Below are 20399 nucleotides of genomic sequence, written 5' to 3' on the forward strand. Positions count from 1 at the left end.
GGTAATGTGACATAAATCAGCTGCACTTGAGAGTGAGAGAGAGAATATGGATTAGGTAATGTGACATAAATCAGCTGCACCTGAGAGTGAGAGAGAGAGAATATGGATCAGGTAATGTGATATAAATCAGCTGCACCTGAGAGAGAGAGAGAGAGAGAGAGAGAGAGAGAGAGAGAGAGAGAATGTGGATCAGGTAATGTGACATAAATCAGCTGCACCTGAGAGAGAGAGAGAGAGAGAGAGAGAGAGAGAGAGAGAGAGAATATGGATTAGGTAATGTGACATAAATCAGCTGCACCTGAGAGTGAGAGAGAGAATATGGATTAGGTAATGTGATCTAAATCAGCTGCACCTGAGAGTGAGAGAGAGAATATGGATTAGGTAATGTGATCTAAATCAGCTGCCCCTGAGAGTGAGAGAGAGAATATGGATCAGGTAATGTGACATAAATCAGCTGCACCTGAGAATGAGAGAGAGAGAATATGGATCAGGTAATGTGATATAATTCAGCTGCACCTGAGAGTGTGTGTGAGAGAGAGAGAGAGAGAGAGAGAGAGAGAGAGAGAGACAATATGGATCAGGTAATGTGACATAAATCAGCTGGAGAGTTTACAGTTCTGATTATTATATGTGAGCCTATTCAAATTCTAAACTTAGTGCTGGTGGTTGTGCTACATGCAGTATACTGAGGGATGTGTGTGTGTGTGTGTGTGTGTGTGTGTGTGTGTGTGTGTGTGTGTGTGTGTGTGTGTGTGTGTGTGTGTGCGCGTGTGTGTGTGTTTCTCAGGCTCTCTTAATTTCCAAAGTGAGGGTACGGAAATGAGGTAAGAATAGAAGGAGTAATGTCGACAAGGAAGGAAATCATTAGGAAGCTTGAGATTAGAAGACTATTGAAAGTAACCAACTTCTCAAAATGCTTTCAAATATAGAAAACATCTGTAGTACAGATATAATGCTGAAAGGACAAAATGAATAGTGACATTATTTCTGAACTTACATCATGCAACATCTGTAATTTTGTGTGTGTGTGTGTGAGCAGGTGTTTATGTATGTGTGTGCACGAGTGACAGTGAGCCTGTGTGCATGTTGTATTTATTTGGGATAACTTATCAACTTTAAAGTTTTTCACACAAATCCAAATCTCTACTCAAAGTGTAAAAGTATGTTTGGGAGTCAGTGAATGAAAAACAGAAATATAGCATTTTGGGAGTCAGCAACATGTAAACCATAAAAATATCTTCTTAATAAAACGCCATGTGTTTATAAATGAGAAAGTAGATTCTCAAACAACTGGCACTCATTTTTGGCTTTTTGTGGACTTCTAGTAAACTGTTCAGTCGATTTTTTTTTACTTTCTATAATCCTTTAAGATCAAGGACATGGAACAAAGAATAATCAGATAAAAGAGGAAAATAACTGGTTGCATCAATCTTTGATAACACGGACACCGCTTTCTGAATAATTCTATCACTGACAGCTTAGAAGCAAGCAGAATCCTTTACAGAATGACAATAACAAAGAGCATAATGGAACTGGGAATACCAGAAGGAAAGCTGAATGTATTTGCTGTACGGTGTTCTCGGATGGCAGTGACAGATAAATAAAACTTAGTCTGTAGGCTGCAGCCAGGACATTCACTGTGCAGAAATCAAACATTTTGTTTTCTTGGACTGAACCTGGACTTTTGTATGGTACTTCTGTCTTTTTGTTACAAATTAAAAGATATATCAGACACAGTGCATTATATTTTGTTCAGCGGTTATGTGGTAACTACAAATCCTCAATATAAACCCTGCAAATGCTGTCATTTTCAGTCAAATTAAATACTTTACAGTAAATTGCAGCCAAATGTAATTTGGGCCGTGACATATACAGTGAATCCATGGTTATTATAGCTTGAGCAGAGAGTGGCTGTTTTCATAAGTGAGAGAGAGGTTTATGACTAAACAAGCCAAAAAATAAGGTCTGAAGTAATGGTTTAATAGTCATTATTTAGGCCCTGCCTTTATTGTTATAAAGGAGCACTCCTAAAGCATAGACTGTGTATTCTTTCTCTAGTTTTGTTACATATTCTGTTTGTCAAAGCAGCATTGTATGCTTTCATCTGTAAACTTACAGTTTGACTAAAAATACTTTATTATGTTTAACTGTTATTGCTTCCTTACCTCTGGAGCCACAAAGTTTGCTGTATAACATGGTGTCATCAGCAGTCCATTTTCAGCTCGCAGCTGTTTAGCAAATCCAAAGTCACAGATCCTAATGGAATCTGGGTTTCCAGACTCATCCATGTACAGGATATTACTGGGCTTCAAATCCCGATGGACAACCTTTATAAAATGAGAAAGAGAAATCATAACAAGATGATTTATTACAGATATCCCCTTGTATTTGTAGCTGAAAGCAAGAAATGCCATGGTTGGAATTAAAGAAAGCAACAAATGCTTGTAACAGAAAAACACAGTTTAGAAAACAAACAACTCTGTATTTCTTTTTCACCACAGCCATCACCACTGACATCAAATCCCTATGCACCATGCACATTACTTTTTTCTACTTTTCTCATGTTTCACCTTACTCTTCAACTTTTTCATGACGCGATAACTTTCTATGCACTCTGATGTGCATTTTAAAGTTTTTTTTCTTTTTACACAACCTTTTCATCCAGTGATGGCTTGAACAGAAATTATGATTAACAAAAGAAATTCAGTGTTGCTGTTCAACTTTAGCTTTTCTTACATCCCTTCTATATACTTTTCCTGACCAAGGCATCACAGTAATAACTGTTTAGGTAATAACTCAATTAAGATGGGATCTCCAGAAACCATAGGGTTATAGATACCCTGGTATGCATTTTAGAGCATTTTCACAACTTTTTAATACAATGGTGGTCTAAACAAAAATTATGAGTAAAAAGAAAATAATTTCAGTCTTACTTTTTTCTTTCAGGGAAGACATAAGTTGTGCCCAGGGCTAAGTGTTCAAGGCTTACAAAACAGTAGCTCACAATAAACTAACAAGACAATTGCTGTGAGAATACACAAAGTTTCTCTGGGAATACTGCCTGCCTTCCTACCCACCCCCCCATAAAAGATGGTCACTGCCTATGCATCCTTTTGGTATTAGGCTGGGATGAAAGCAAACATTCAAATGACCACAGTTGCATATTTCATATGACTGCTGTCATACATTTGCATAGAATACCTCCTTACTCCTCACCCCTATCCTCCCAAAGACAGCCACCTGTATATGTGCCTGATATGGGGTTGTGAGGAAAATTAAAAAAAATAATTATTGTAATGTATTCCGCTTTGTTGCTCATAGATAGTACACTGCCTCTACATTAGCTACAGTAGCCTTCTTTGTACACTTCTGAGGTGTGTGAGAAAAGTATAAAAATCTATGACCATACCGACTCCTGTCCAAATGCAAGAACCTTCTGTGCATACCTCTAAGATTTGATTGTGATGAAAATTAAAGAAATAATGACCACAGTATCCCCAGCCCCCCCACACACAACCTGCAGCAATCTTTGGTATACTCATGTCTAAGCTGAGCTGGTTTTAGAATGGATGCAACTGAGGGCAGAGGCCACCACTAAGTCCATGTCAAAATCCATTTATGCAGTCTTGGATGTGAGGGCCATCAGACTCCAATAAGCTTTAAGTGTCTGAATTTTCTGTGATGTACTTTATGCCTTACTTTTGAAATACAATTACTTATTAACTGCATTTTTAATGTTAGAGGAGTTATGTATATGCCCAACATTCTATGTGTGCATAGATAAAAATCAGTGATGTTTTTTACAAAGACACATACATGTATGTGCACACACTGCATATTCACCTTTAGGGAAAAGGGAGGAATTCCATCTCACCTACTGCATGTTTCTGAGGTGGTGGGGTTAACTAGAGCACATGGATAGATGCACATACAAACAAAGCAGGCTTGCAGACTCCACATAGAAAAAACATAGCCAAGAACTCAATCAGAGCAAAACATTGTGAAAAGGCAGTACTACTTCACTGCACCATAGGGGCAATGGACAGTCGCTTTCACACAAATCCTTTTCCTGCCAAACCTGTCACTGCCCCTGATTTTACCTCATAATTTTTTTTTTTTGTCCCTTGTAAAAAAAGTTTGATTTGCTGGTAAATCATTCAAGATTGCAGTTAATCCAGACATCCAAGTTTCATACTTATTGCATGTTGATGCAAAATGTGTTAACCTAATAACTTTTTAAGTGCATTAGAATAATATTTTCAAAATGTTCCTGGTTTTGAGCCTTTATTTTGCTATTACTTTTGGGTTTGCCTTGAATTCTTGAGGCAGTATTTATAAACTTCCCAAAAAAGAAAGCCATCGCTGAAGATAAGAAGCATCAACTCTTGTTAAAAATCAAAGGTAGGAACCAAGATTGGCCACTCTGGGCTGCTGATCTCTAGTGCTTACCTTGATCATGTTCATTCACTTATAATCAACTTTGTCTTTTATCACAGCTCTGTTTCAGATAAAGAGCATAATTAGAAAATTAATATTTTTTTTTCTCATTTTCTCCAACCAGCAGCAGCTTTTCTGTGGCCCCACACCGTCATGGATTATTAAGAGGAGCCCTTATACAGCCTTGCAGCTATGGGTATTACAGGTGACTACATCTGGCTGTGATGTTAGTTTTAATAGAGAGAGAATTTAAGTATGTCAAGGGCATTATATCAGCGGCAACACATTTAATGAAATTGTGACACATGTTATTTGACAAAACACTGTTAATATAACCTGAGATAGCTTTGAATTTTAAAAGAAATATAAATAAGTGTTATTATCCAGCTGGTTTATTAAGTGTATAAGATAACTGTTGTTGTTGTTTTTCTTTTGGCTTTTCCTGGTTAGGGGTCGCCACAGCAGAACTCCGGTCCGCTAATGATTGGCAGTCGATTTTTATGGTGCCAAGGTGCCAGCCCGATGCCCAACCTTCAACGAAGGCATGCCCATTCATGCATGTCTTTTGAATGCCACTCAACCACGGGGAGGACATGCAGACTCCACATAGAAGGCGCTCCATACTAGTTTTTATTGATTTGACAAACATGTAACAAAATATCTAAACAAGATAACTCGCTGTGGTTTGGGGGCTCCCCTGGACCAGAGGGCCTCCAGTGACCGAGGGTTTGCTGGTGCCTAAAGCCAGCTATGATGGTCACTATGCATGTGACAATCCCCTAATGAGACTCACACCAAGACAGCCCACCTCCGTGGTAAGGCTATAGGCTGAGCAGAGGTGGAAGCTGCCAGAGTGTATACAGGGCCGGTGTTAGCATTTTCAGACCACCCAGTAAATGTCAAGTTGGAGGCCCCTGAGCATTTCCAGTCTAAGTATCACCCTGTCACTGCATCCCCTCCTAAGCTATCTTTTAGTTCATGAAATGTTTTAGGAGTAGTACGAACAGACTGACCTGTTACTACAATGCACTTACATTACAACAGTGTACCACACTGTGCTGGCCCATCTCACAAAGGGACATTCACAGCTACTCACATTTAATTGCAACAATGATATATTACATCTCTGTTTACAGGGCTGGACTTGGGTGAAATGCAGCCTTAGGCACTGCCTACTGTTTCACCCCCCACACACACACACACCTCCTCCACTGCTCCCATCTGCACCCCCCTCCCCAATCTTGGGCTGTCTACACCATACACATAACTGTTTAATTCCTCTTCTCACATTTGGCTTTCCTCTTCAGCTTTTTCAAGAAGCCATAACCTTCTATATTCTCCAAAGTGCATTTTTTTTCTTTTTACACAACCTTTTTCAACAATGTTGGCATGATTAAGGAAAGAAATTTAGTGTTGCTGTTCAGTTTGAGTTTTCCTTACATCCTTTCAACATACCTTTCTTGACCAAGACATACTGTAATAACCACTTAGAAAATAACTCAATTAGGCCATGACTCTCAGAAGCCAGCGGGTTATGGATACTGTGGGATACATTTTAGAGCATTTCCCAACCTTTTAATCTAATGGTGGCCTAGACAAAAATCATGAGTATGAAAAGAATTTTAGTCTTATTTTTTGCTTTCAAGGAATACATAAGTTGTGCTCAAGGCTTAATATTCAAAACTGACAAAATAGTTACTCACGATAAATTAACGAGCCAGTTGCTGTGAGGATACATGGTTCCTACACAGGAGTACTGCCTGCCTCTCAAACCCACTAAACAAAGACAGTCAGTGCCTGTGCATCCCTCTGGTGTTGGATTGGGATGAGAGCAGCAGTTAAAAATGGCCAGATTCAGATATTTCAAGTGACTTCTGTCATACATATACATATACATACCATGCCTCCTCACTCCTCACCCCTAACCACCCTTAAAGCAGTCATCTGTATATGTGCCTGATGTGTGATTGTGAGGAAAGTAACAAAATAATGATTACAGCAATGTATACAACTTTGATGCTTATATACAGTCTATTCCCCTACACAAACTATAGTAACCTTCTTTGTACACCTGTGAGGTCTGCGAGGAAGGTAAAATAAACAATGACTACACTGTTCCAAGCCCCAACACAAGCTATTGACTTCATGTTTACACTTCCAAGGATTGATTTGATGAAAATTAAAGATGTAATGATAACACAATCCCCAGCCCACACCATAACCTACACCAGCCTTCTGTAAACACACATCTGAGCAGGGCTAAGTCCATGTCAAAATCCATTTATACAGTCCTGGGTGTGACAGCCATCAAACTCCTATAAGATCTATTTGTCTGATTGTTCTTTTATGCTTTATGTCTTACTTTTAAAATATAATTACTTGTTAACTGCATCTTTAACTGCTACCCAGAAGAGCAATGTATATCTCCTGGCACTAATCAGTGATATTTTTGCTCACACATACACACACATACACACACACACACACACACACACACACACACACACACACACACACACACACACACACACACACCTATGCACACACATTTCCATTGGTCTAATGCATTTCTTCGAAGAATAAGATTGTCGAAACACATTTGGTCAACAATTTAGTTTTTTGAACCATTCTAACCGAGACTGCTGTACAGTAAGGATTGGGGAATTTGCCCTTTTCCCCACTATAGTGGTATCTTTGAGTTAATAATTACCAGTGGTGTGGGGTTCAGGGGGTTTGGCTCCCCTCAAAAACATTGTTTGTTTTATTTCCAGGCATTGTTTGGTTTTGTGTAGTTTGTCAACAATATGGGTTTCAACAATTTGGTTCTTCAATAAACTGAAATAGATCACACACACACACACACACACACACACACACACACACACACACACACACACACACACACACACACACATGCTTAAGCCATAGCAAAACTAGTTTTGCACTTCTTTCAGCTATAGCAATATATTGTGTAACACTAGTACTGCCACACCAGATCGGTGACTGTTGTTTAGCAGTCATCAAACAGCAGCAGCAGGGTAAGTCATTTTAATTTACCTCACTGATGAGTAATGAATTCCTTTATTTATTTACTTATTTGGCATTTGTTTACTGGGAAAGTCCAACTGGGCTTTATTACCATTTTCAGCATAGGCCTGGGGAGAAAAGCTCTAACATACACAGTTCAGTTAATAAACAACATAATATTATGTGCAGTAACAAATAGTAGAATCGACATGTAGGACAAATAAAGTCAGATCAGAAAATCATACAGTGAATACTAAACAACAATCATAGGATAGTGAACACCTAGTAAAGTACAATCAATAGTGATAACCAATGGTACTTGTTAAGCATTTTAAACATGGGCAAAAGGCTAAGAGAAAGGAAAGAGATTTTGCAGTTGGGGGAGATTAGGAAATGAAATCAGGAAAGGAGAAGTAACTGATGCTTGGATAATAAGAGCATGGTGGAAAGGAAAGGGGAAAAAGAAGAACAATAGAAAGAGAAGGGATAATGAAGGAAGGAAGAGGGAAGAGACGGTTGAGAAAGGAAGAGAAGGAAGGAGTAACAGGCAGTGTCAGCCTAGTGTAAGACATGTAAAGAGCCAAGAGTATGTGACTACATGGCTTTGCTCTAATATCTGTAGGAATACTGTTCCAGGCCTTGGCTACTGAGTAGGAATATAGGCAGTGACTGATATATTCTTTCAGTTTATGGATTTCAAGGAGGTGTTTCTCAGATGAGTGAAGATGGTAATAAGGGAGATAATGGTTAGGAATGGTGCTGATTGCTGGGCAAGATGAGGATTTGTATACCATTTTATGAGCAAGGAGGAGTCGGGTGAATTTGAGGTAGAGAGGTACCTCAAGTCAGTTTAAATATCTGAGGGCAGAGCAGGAAAGATCAAGTTTTGATCTTAGGGAGATATGAATGTTGGTGAAAATGGATGAGGCATATAGTAGTGAAAGAATGTGGTTTGTATTAGCTACAGTAACTCTTGAGGAATTGGTAAGGATTCTTTTTGATTTATAGAGCATACCCACTTTTTGGTGTGTTATTTTTATACCCCTTTGAATATGAAGATCAAATTTCAGGTGATCATCTATTATGACAACAAGTAACTTTGTGTGAGATACAACTTCAGTTTCAGTATTGTTAGAGGATGTTTTGAAGGTGTCTTTATGTGTGTTTGGGATTTGGGGAGAAACAAGAGCAGTTTTGTTTTACTTGGATTTAGGAAAAATTGATCGTCACTGAGCCAGTCCTTAACAGAGCTGAAAGCCTGCTGTGTGATATATTGTAACTGAGAAGGCCTATTAGATGAGCAAATGACAATGGAGTCATCTGGATATTGTATACATGTAGCTTGATGGGAGGATGTATAGAAATCATTTATAAATATGTTAAAAAGGAGAGGGCCAAGTATGGAGCCATACCTCTCAACTGTACAGATTTTTGCAGAATGTCCAGATTTTTGGCTCTTATGTATGGTCCATTTCTCTTAAAATTGTGGTTTTCTGGCAAATTATTGAGGGTTAAAGTCAGAAAATAATGACAAATATTTGAATTTCAGACTTAATACTCTTCAGAAAATTCATGCTAATGCAAAACCTATTATCAATTTTCTAAGTTTGTAAGAACAATATTTAAAAAGTGTCCCTATTTTTCAGTCTTTGTCCTCCCATTATTGATGGCTTTGTCCAGATTTCCTGCTCTAAGAGGTTGAGAGGTATGTATGGAGCCTTGTTGGACACCTGTATTAACTGGGAGAAAAGATGAGGAAGTAAAGAGTCATTTAACTGATTGTAGCTGGTTAGATAGATAGCTAGATAACCAAGTGACTGATGTACTGGAAAAAACCTAAACCAGACATTTTTGGGAGTAGGTTGGTATGTGAGACTGTATCAAAAGCTTTAGAGAGAGCTAAAAAGAGGGAAGAAACTAAATTGTTATCTCTAGCTTTAATGACATGGACCAAAAAGACAACAAGGACAGTTGTTGTGCTATGATCTGGGCAAAAGCTGTGTTGGATAGATGTTAATAGATTTTCTTGGAGTAAGCATTGTAAACGTTGTTTATAAATTATTTTTTTCTAAGATCTTGACAAGAGGGGACAAGATTGCAATTGGTCTGAAGTTTGTTATTTCAGTGGAGTTTCTCCCTTTATGAAGTGGAATGATATAAAATGTTTTCCAGAAATATGGGACATATGACTCATGAATGGGTCAATTGATCAAGGTAGAGATTGGGTTGGCAATAGAAGGGGCAGGAATCTTTAGATATTCATATGGAAGATTGCCTACAGAAGGTGAGCGGGGCTTAAGATTGTGTAATAATTTTCATACAGGAATTAGAGACAGATTGTAAGTTGAAAATGTCATTGTTAGAGCTTTGAAGTTTGAGAGGGGTGGCAGGATTCTGTAGGGAGTTTTGGATGAGGGCGGCTACTGACTGTATAAAGCGGGAGTTAAATTTAGAAACAGTTTCTAAGGGTGAGATGTCTAGACAAGGGTTATGGGTGCTAGGAGTTCCAGGGTATAATATTTTCTTCATAGTGGACCAAAATTTGGGGGTGGTTGTGTTTTTTGGTTATCCTGTGGGTTGAAGTAATAATATGTCTAATCAGCAGTAACTCATTTTTGTCATGTTTCAAAGTTGTTTGTGGGTCTGTAAGTGAGCTTGAGATTTGTATTTTGCCAGTTTCTCCAAGCTTTGTCTCTCTTATACATTAATTGTCTACTAAAACGGGATAGCCAGGGTAATTGGGTGAATTTAACTCTCTTTTTTCTTATAGGAGTGAGGCTACTAAGAATGTCAACGAATATCGTATTACATTTTAGAACAGCATTATCCAGTGATAGGGAAAAGAGAATGGACCAATTAATGTTATTAAGGATGTTGTTAAAGATCTTGGAATTGAAATTTGAGAGGTCACAGGAGTCTTTATAAAAGTGCTGTTTGATATGGTGAGTTGCTGGTCTCTGAACATAGGTGGGATGGTGATCACTGAGGGGAGTCTGGCAAGGGTTTTAGAGAGTCATAAAGGTTTGGATTTGAGACTAGGATTCAGTCTAGAGTAGTCCCAGTGTTATTAGCTTTGGTGAATTGAGTTTGGGAAGTTATGAGTTGTTTGAAAACATACAGATTGATACTAGTGGAAGGGTAGTCTGATGGGAAGGTTTGCCAGTTAATATTGACATCACCAAGAATTATTACTTATTGTGAAATGGAACTAGATACCCAGTGCAGGATGTCTTCCAGAATTGTGATTTTATTTCCTGGGGAATTATATAGGGCAATTATACATAGTGTTTTATGCTCATTTAATTTACAGTGAGAGACAAGGATCTCAGCAGAGAGGAAGTGTACTAGAGAAAAAAAGGAGAGGCAGAGATATGGTTAGAAAGCATGATTGCTACACAAAACCTTTTTATTTAATTTTTCAGGGCAGATGATTATATAGCCAGGAGGCAGAATTTCAGAGTCATTTATATGTGGTTTGAGTGAAGTTTCTGTAAGAAGAATAATATCTGGGGAGTAGTGAGTGATCCATGAATAAAATTCAGAGACTTTGTTTACTATAGGCAGTGTGAGTAAGAGTGGGGGAATGAGAAATCAGTGCTATAGGTATCATATATCATGTAAGGTATGACAGCAGTAAATGTAGATGTGCATATAGAAAGATGAGGAGCATATTTGGTGTGTTAGAAACAGTAGTCTTGATGACAATGATGGAGTAAATATGGTACTATATATATATATATATATATATATATATATATATATATATATATATATATAAAATTATGTTTTAGAAGGAAATAAAAAAAATATAAGGTATTAAAAGAAATAAAAAAAAAGAATTAAAATAATTAGGCAGGAATTTGAATAGGTATGTAGAATATGGGATGCTATGAATGTGGAGCAGTGAGAAGGCTGAAAGGAGAAGAAAGAGTAACTCAATAAACAAACAGCAGAAAAGTTCTATAATTTTATTAAAACAGATATCCACTTCAAAACAGCAAAGCTTTCAGGTTTCCCCTTTCTCAGTGCTTTCAAAAACAATTAAACATCACATTTAAATAGTAAAACACATACATCATATGATGCAGCCAGCCAGTAGAAATAAAATCAAACAAATACTGAACAATGTTAAGCTATTAGTGCAACATTAAATGTTTTTATACAGAACAGGTTTCAAACTTTCTGCATCATTTAACTCAGGATGTACGTCTGCCTTTAGCCTCAGAATCCAAGAATATTCTATATTCTCCAAGATGTTATTTATGTCTCCTCCGGTATTTGTTTGATTTTATTTCTATTGGCTACACTGTTCAATATTTGATTATATTTCTATTGGCTGGCTGTGTCATATGATGTATGTGTTTTACTATTTAAATTTGATTTTTTTAATTGTTTTTTGAAAACACTGAGGAAGGGGAAACCTGAAAGCTTTGCTGTTTTGAAGTGGCTATCTGTTTTAATAAATCATAGAACATTTTTGCTGTTCATTTATTGAGTTACTTGTTGGACTGAAATTTACTGCAGTGGAGCCCCTTTTTTCAGGAGAAGAAAGAGGCCAGCTGTAGAGATACAACATATATAAAGAAGAAAAAAAACTAAAGAGATGGGAGTTTAATAGGAGGCAATAGTGGGTGTAAACCATGAGATGGAGACTAAGGAGTGCTGTGGAAAAGAGGTATAACTAGACGTGGAGCCTCACGGATGGAGATATAGATAGTATGATTTGAGTAGTGAGTATTAATGACAGATGAGGTGTAGCAGAATTATAGTTTGCTAGGATAGGAAGATGGGGAGTTATGTACAGGAAGAAGAAGGTTTTGTGTAAGTATAAAATTAGGGATAGTGGGGGTGGGTGAGATTTAAGGGTAGGGTAGGGGAATGGAGTGAGCCCAAGTGAAGTGAGGGTGAACGAAGCAGGCTGCACCAGCTGAAATGGCAAAGAAGTATGGAAGTGGGAAAAACATCTGTAGACTTACAGTTGAGCAAGGTAAGAAGTCTTATGTGGTAGAAGAGTAAAATGTAATGTCAATAGAAAAGCTGTTAAGAGAAAGAGCAAGGTAACAAATAGAAGGTGCAATGTTACAGAGTCATAGTAATTACATGGGGGTCATCAGAGATAGTTTTAAAGCAGGGGTTAACCAGGTGCAGGTGTAGTTAGTAGAAAAGCCTGCCTAAAGAGATACTAAGTGCTGCAGTTTATTACTGTTATGTTTCAGTAAGGGAAAGGTCGCTCTTTACATGCTGCAGACAGTGAAATCATTGGAAGTTATAGGGGAAGACAGGCAGACAGATTTATACTGCAGCAAAGAACAAGTAATAATAAAGTATGGTAGGGTAGGTAAAGTGGGGGAGGACTTTTGCAGTGGGTATGTAGCATAGCATAGACAAGAAGGATGGGAGCTAAAGAAAAGGCCATATCTTACAGTATAAAGAAAATTACCAGGGAACATGTTAGTTCTAGTGGGAGTGTACATTCTCTACAGAAGACCCTGCCCTATTTATTACAGAGGAATATGATAACTATGTTAGACATGACAGTAAATATCATACATTATTAATATGCCTTTCTCTCGTGGTCCTTATTAGGGTCCTTGTTAGGGTAAACCTCACTCTTGGATGTTGTTTGCTGGACAATAATGGTTTGATTGATGCCAGTTCAGTGTTATAGTTGAGGTAAAGAGATAGTCATTGTTCCTGATTTTGCCTCGTAAAAAGTTTGATTTGCTGGTAAATCACTCAGGACTACGGAAAGTCAATAAATTCATTTGAAAGAGTTTCACACTTCTTATTGTCCAAAAAATGCATGCTGATGCAAAACATGTTATTCTATTAACTTTTTAAGGGAATTAGAGTAATATTTAAAAAAATATCCTGATTTTAAGCCTTTATTCTGCTATTATTTTTGGCATTGCCCAGAATTCTTGATCAAAGAAGTTGAGAGTTATGGTGTTTGGTATTCTGACAGCATTTAGAAAACTCCATGAAAGAGAAAACCATTCTCAGAAATTGGAAACATCAACTCTTCTTATAATCAAATATAAACACTGAGGTTGTTCACTCTGAGTTGCTAATCTCTAGTGTTTACCTTGCTCATGTTCATTGTCATCTTTATCCTACCAGAGTCATATTGCAGTCCTGTTCAGGTTAAAGTGCATAATCAGAAAATTAGAATATTTTTTTTCCTCTCCTCATTTTTTCCCAACCAGTAGCAACTTTTGTGGGGCCCCCACACAGTTGGGGATGATTAAGGGGGCCCCTTGCTGCAACCACAGGTATTCCAGGTACTTACAGCTGGCTATGTTGTTAGTTTTAGTGGAGATAATGTTTACCAGCAGGCTTTAACTAAGCCAGGGGCACTATGTCAGTGGTAACTATTTAATGGAATTGTGAAGCCTGTTACTTGGCAAAATACTTTTACTATAACCACAGATATCTTTGAATTTTAAAGGAGTTATAAAATTATCATTACCCACTTTGTGTACTTAATAAACCAGGACTGCTGTACTTGCTTTTTTGGTTTGACAGACATGTTATAAAATATCAACATAAGATAACTTGCTGGGGTTGGGGGCACCCAGGACCCGAGGGACCCTAGTGACCGCAGGTTCACTGGTGCTTAAAGCCGGCTATGACTGCATGGTAGGGATGAGGCCAGGCCAGGGTTGTCTACTGCAGGGGTTTTCTAAGTGAGCCCTACCTTCTCCTGCATGCTTGATGATGTTACAATTTGGGACTTACAAAGGGATTGTGAGGAGGCATGTTCCACCTCAATTAAATGAATAGCAATAAGGTGTATCCATGATTATTTTATTACCTGTTAGTACATGAAGAAGTAGCACAGGGAATACCCATTGCAGGCATTTTTATTTCCAACATTAACTGACAGTAGTGGTGTTATAGCTTACATTAGGGCTTAGAATATTAGGCTGCAAGTCAGTCATAGTTTCCTATGTAAGTACACTAGGCTACTTGCCCTTGTAGGTCATTTTAAGCCTAGCCAATTGTCCTTCAAAAGTGAGAATCAAACTTTGTACCTTGTATCTGTTAGGCAAACACTTTAGCCATTATGCCATCTCCTCTCTATATTCCCAGCCAACCCATTCACTCCATTTAAGAGGGGGACTTCTCATAGGAGGGTATTATCCAGATAACTATGAGGAACGTTTCCTGGACCTACCATTTCCCATCCCAGTGACAGCTGATGCTGATATCCCACAGTGTTCCATCTACAGACATGCATATATCAGTGCACTGCATACCTAATTTCTGGCTAGTGCATGTCATTGCACTGCTTATGACCTGGCCTCCACTGGTTGTCATCACTGCAGTGAACCAAACTGTCTCCTCTCCCCCAAGTTTGGTGATCTGGAACTGGTCACTCATTTATACCTAACACAGAGGTTGCTTTATCATTTTGGGTAATCTGAGTCACACTCGGGGCCTCAGCCTTTGTCTCATGGAGTCAGAGTTACAGTATTTATTTATATGCATAATGCACCAGCTTTTGTTTCTATGCAATCAGCGACATGAATATTTATTCCTCTTATACTGTTTTTGACCTTCATTCTGTTTCTGTCTTTGACCTTATTAGGACTGATTATCCAGACTGGAAACCCGTGGTTGTTTATTCTGAAACAAAGTAAACAAAAGTTTCTGAAAGATAAACTTCACTAAGTAATACATTGCATGAGACACATGTCCGTCTCAAAAACTCTCCCTGCCAATGGCCTATGATAACTTTTTAAGAACAAAGAAAAAATCTGTTTAAATAGCAATGCCAAGAGGTAAGCAAGACAGCAATAAAAAGAAAATTTTAGACACAGGTTACTGTACTGTTAGAAATCAAGATAATATTTTTAAAAGGTGCAACAGCTTTAGAACAGCACATATGGCAGAACTATTTTACTGTAGGTGCCAAAGAAAAAATAATGTGCTTACATAATTAGAATGAACTCACTAGGGCAAAGACACATTCATTCTGTAGTTCTGAAGTAAATATAGAGGGTTTTGATCAAGTCTTTGACTATAACCTAGTTATACGTTTGAGAAATGGATGCGACGACTTTTACCTTGGTAACAGAGAGAAATGAAGTTGGAGAAATGAATCCTGACATTTGTTTTGAGAACATATAACAGCTGGGTTATGACTAGAGACATCCAATCATAATTCTTTGTACTGCATAGAGCCTTATCTCTTCTATATACTACCAGTTACAGAGAGAGAAAAAAAAGTGTTGGAGATGTAAGTGTTTCACAGCTTTGAAAGCTGTACAACTTGTATTGTTACCAGGTATGTATTTGTTGTAGTAAATGGAGCTTTGACTGCTCTAATACAATATAGTAGAGAGAGAGAGAGAGTGAGTAACAGACAAAGAGAAAATACAAAAGAAAAAAATCATTATGATTGCATAGTATTTATAGCTTTTGTTTAGTGCTGTCTCACACACTGTGGCCATTAACAAAGTGTATGCTTGATGCTGTAACACCCAGAATTTAGGAATGAAATAAACAAAGGCATAGACTCATAGGTGTGTACTAGGCTAATGGCCTTGGAGGCTTTACAAGCCTAGCCCATAGGATTACCCTGGCATCATGCTATCCGACCTTAGTTCCCAGTGCCTCTGTCGAGTAAAGCCACTGGAGTGATCCCTGGGGTGAATTTTCTATTTCCCATCCACTCATCAAGATTTCTCTTGAAGAGGGCCAGTGAGGTGCTCTGCTTGACATGTATGAGAAGTCTATTCCATAGCATGTTCTGTTGATTGTGGTAATGAGGTTGAGGTCTCTGGAGTGTGTGGTGCGGAGGGATGGGATTTCTTTAGATGTAGCATTTCTAACAGAGCTGGGTCAGACATGGCTTTGTAAATCAAGCAGAGATCGCCTCTAAGTAGGTGATATGAGACAGAGAATAGTTGGAGTGTTTTTAGTCTGTCCATATAGGACAAATGTTTAAGGCCTAAAATCTTCTTTGTGAGGTACTTTTGCGGCCTGTCCAGTTGTTGCAGGTGTTTAGTGAGGTACATGCCAAATGGGGGATTGTACTCAATGATTGGCCTAATGAGGGAAGAGTAGAGGGAGACAATGACCTCTTTCTTCCTGGATGCAATATCTTTATTAATGAGATGTGCCACATAGGACTTTCTGACCACAGTGGCAATGTGGTGGTCAAAAGAGAGGTTGCTGTCAACCTGTGTTCCCAGATCTCTTATAATGCCTTCTGTGTTCAGTGGACTATCATCAATGTGGTAGTGCATGGGAACTGGATTATTCCCAAAGGAGATGATGACACATTTTTTTGGCATTGAGCTTAAGGCCATGGTTCTGACACCAGTTGTTGGTCTCAGTGAGGCCTTTCTGTAGGATGTCAACATCACTTGGGGAGTTAATAATAGCTCCCAACTTGCAATCATCTACGAACTTTGTCAGCCAGAGTCCCTTCGTTTTGCCCTGGACTTCAGAGAAGTAGATACTAAACAGGAGAGGACCCAGGACCGAACCCTGTGGCACTCCACTCGTGACTGGTTGGCAGTCTTATTTGGGGTCAACTGCTTTCACACTGTGGGTTGTACCTGTGAGTCAGTTTGCAACCCACCTAGTGATATAGGGGTTGATGCCTAGCTTAGTGAGTTTTTCTATGATTCCTGAGTGGGGAATGGTATCAAAGGCCTTGGCCAGATCAAGGTAGGCTGTATGAACCACCTTGCCTTCATCCACTGCCCTGGTGACTGACTCAAAGAAGTTGACCAAGTTGAACAGGCATGATCTACCCCTCACAAAACTAAATTGTTTGGGATTCAGTGTTTGGAGATTCCCTATATCTTTGTTTATTAAGCCCATGATGATGGATTCCATAGCTTTGCATATCAGACTCATCAGGCTAATGGGGCGATAGTTCCCAGGGTCTGTAGTCACTCCTCCTTTGTGGAGAGGGATGACTGTAGCAGTGTGCCATTTGGTAGGGACAAAGCCTGAGGTGAGGCTGTGATTGAACAGGGCACACAGGTGAAGTGCCAGTTCACTCTGTAGTTCATGTAGAACACAGCCATGGATATTGTCAGGTCCCACAGAAGCTGTGTTCTTGGCCTTGGACAGTGCTATTTTAACCTGTGCAGCAGTAATATTGGGTGCCTGGCAATCTACTGGTATTGTGACTGGTCCTTTGGGGGAGAGGGGTAAAGTTGGCACTGAATCTTTCGGCCAGTATATTGGCAATATCTGTTGGCTCGGTATAGGAGGTACCATTGTGCAGTAGCTCAGTGCAAATCTGGGTATTGCCATGGAGATTCTTTACATAACTATAGAAGGCCTTGTGGTTGTCTTTACTATCTGCTGCTATTCTGTTTTCATAGCTAGCTTTAGAGGATTTGATGAGGGATCTCAACTTTTTGTTGAGGCTGATAAGGGAGTTTTTCAGTCTTGGGACTTCAACTTATTCCGCATCAGTTTCCACCTGTTGTAGAGTTTGTTTATGGCAGGGGACCACCAGATTGGCTTCCTTTTTTGGAGGAGAGCGACCTTGCTTTAGTCTCCTGTTACTATGGCCATTGGGCCTTAACATCTGGATGGAATTAACCCTTTCTTTTTAATGAAATATTCATTTTTCTTCAAGGGAAAATAACCAAAACAGATTAAACTGTATTCACTCCAAGTACAAGTGAGCAAAAGAACAGTTAATTGTCTAGACTAATCTACTGCAGGAATGCAATTTGCTTCAATGTCTTTTTAACTCACACACAGGCTGTAGGCTCATTTCAGTTGCTCACAACACAGTTTATTCATTAAAAAAGAATACAGTTCCTTTCTATCTTTCTTCCATAAAGCAGAAGTAGGCACACTTTCCCAAGGATACGACAGGTACAAGCACAAACAATAGAAATAATATGTATGTATGTTTCCCCTCACTAGTAAACATAGGACCTTCTTCTATCAAGGCCATGAATAGCAGAATATAGCACAGTTACCACTAGTTCCAGAGACATACTCTAGCCCATGTTACATTCAGAAGTCTGTCCCATAACTAGCAGTCCTTAGTTCTAAGGTAAAATTGAACACTGCTCAGTTCTAAGGAGAATCCACTGGACAAAATTCTCCTTCCCCACATAAAGAAATGACTGCTTCCTCAAAGTCATACACCCTTCCTCCGATGTTGAGGATTTTTTAATCTCCCTTTTACTACTGCTCCACCTTGCCTTAGTCTCCTGTTACTATGGCCATTGGGCCTTAACTTCTGGATGGAATTAACCCTTTCTTTTTCAGCAGCCACTTTGGAATCTCAGGCTGTATGAAATCAACCCAAGAATTAAAGAGTATATTCCATCTAAAGTCCAGCTATGCACTATGTTACACAACTTTAAATATGTAATATACTCTGTGCTGCCACACTCAAAAAACAAATGTGGCATTCAAAAGTGTTTGCAATGCTAATCCTATTGTAGCTTCTTGTTGTTCTAGCCGCTGTTTATGCTCTACCATTAAGAAGGATTAACTGTGCTGAAAGTTGCTTAACAAATTTGTTAAACACCTTTCTTACATCATAACAATGCTTAACAAAGTTGTCTTTTCTCCAAATTTGGGTGTAATCATGGTGCTTCATGCATTATGAATGTATTTGCCATTCTATTGTAGCTTTTAGAGGAAGAAGCTTTTCTATTTAGGTTAATTACACAGTCATATTTATTCACCTTGCTTATATAAATGCAAGACCAGAGAAGTTAAGCAATAGGGTAAGGATGAGGAATGTTAAACAAAAAATTTATTTGTGTTCATAATTGGTGAGGTAGTGATAACTGGTGATTTATTTACAAAAGGCATTCCATGTGGGCATGTAAGCAAAATTTTTAAGAGAACTTTAGTTTTGGTAGAGGTTGTTTCAGAGATATTTCATGATGTCTTTAGAACAGTTTAAAAAAAGGGGGGTCTTCACACATCATAATGATAGTTGAGAAGATGATCAAGTAGATGAAGATGGAAGGAAACAAATCAAATTTGAAGAAAGACCTTGTGGTTCAAAGGCAAATTACTGAGGTGGCATCAAACAAATGGGTGAATGTGGCTAAAGAGAATGTTTCACAGAGTGATAGAAACCTCAACTGTCTCAAAAGAGAAAGATAACAGAGAATAGAAAAAGAAAGGAATGGATTGAGACTCCATGAAAAAATAGTAAAGAGTTGGTGAAAAGGCTACTGACACAAGAAGGTCTGCTGCAGCTGAGACATGCATGGAATGGAATGATTGGAAAATAAATGAATGTAGCCATTCTACAGGTATAAAGAACCTAAGGGTGTCTACTTGTATGTACATTTGTGTGTGTTTGTGTTTATTTTTATTCTGTTGTATATCAATAACTGCTTAAAAATGACTTTTTGTTTACATTAACAATTGCCTATTAACCAAGGTAGAGCAGAGGTTTATATGGATATTTTTCAGATTCAGCCCAGGAGCACTGCTTGGTTAACTGACTTGCTTAGAGGCACATAGCAGGCAAATGGAGGCTGAGGGATTCAAACCCTTAACTACAGGAAGCAGCTTGTTAGTAGCTGATGGCCATGATCCTCTGACAGCTTCTGTGAACATTGATTAAATGGGCAGCTGTACTGTAGAGATATTTGATGTATTCTTGTACTGTTATTTCCTGTTGCTGAACAATTGCTACAGATCTGTAGGTGTTGACGTGTGGTCACACAGTGCATCTTCTGAAGAACAGCATTTTTCTGTAGATGTCCTTGCTCTTTCTCTGCTGCTTTATGATCATGGATTTAGTATATTTAGGTAAGAAGGTGTGAGGGATGCACAACATTATTTTTACATTATTTTTACATGATTCTGTGACAGTATTCCCAAATCCTACAGCATACAAATATGCTCCATTTATCCATTATTTCCTTGTTTTGGGATTTGTATGTCTGTTTTCCATTCATTTTAATGAGAAGTAATAA

At 38.4% G+C, this 20399-nt stretch overlaps 1 protein-coding gene across 2 annotated transcripts in view; it reads right to left on the minus strand.

The window, feature by feature from the left end:
- The window catches only part of RPS6KA2 (ribosomal protein S6 kinase A2), a 2145504-nt gene that overhangs the window by 211701 nt on the left and 1913404 nt on the right, over positions 1 to 20399 (minus strand). For both annotated transcript variants that reach the window (XM_044069491.1, XM_044069485.1), the window contains exon 17: positions 2166 to 2327. In XM_044069491.1, coding sequence (XP_043925426.1) covers positions 2166 to 2327 — 162 coding nt within the window. The remainder of the gene's footprint in view (positions 1 to 2165; positions 2328 to 20399) is intronic.

This window comes from Protopterus annectens, chromosome 1.part0 (genome assembly GCF_019279795.1).
Source record: "Protopterus annectens isolate FY-2018-M chromosome 1.part0, PAN1.0, whole genome shotgun sequence".
In the NCBI taxonomy this organism is placed as follows: Eukaryota; Metazoa; Chordata; order Ceratodontiformes; family Protopteridae; genus Protopterus; species Protopterus annectens.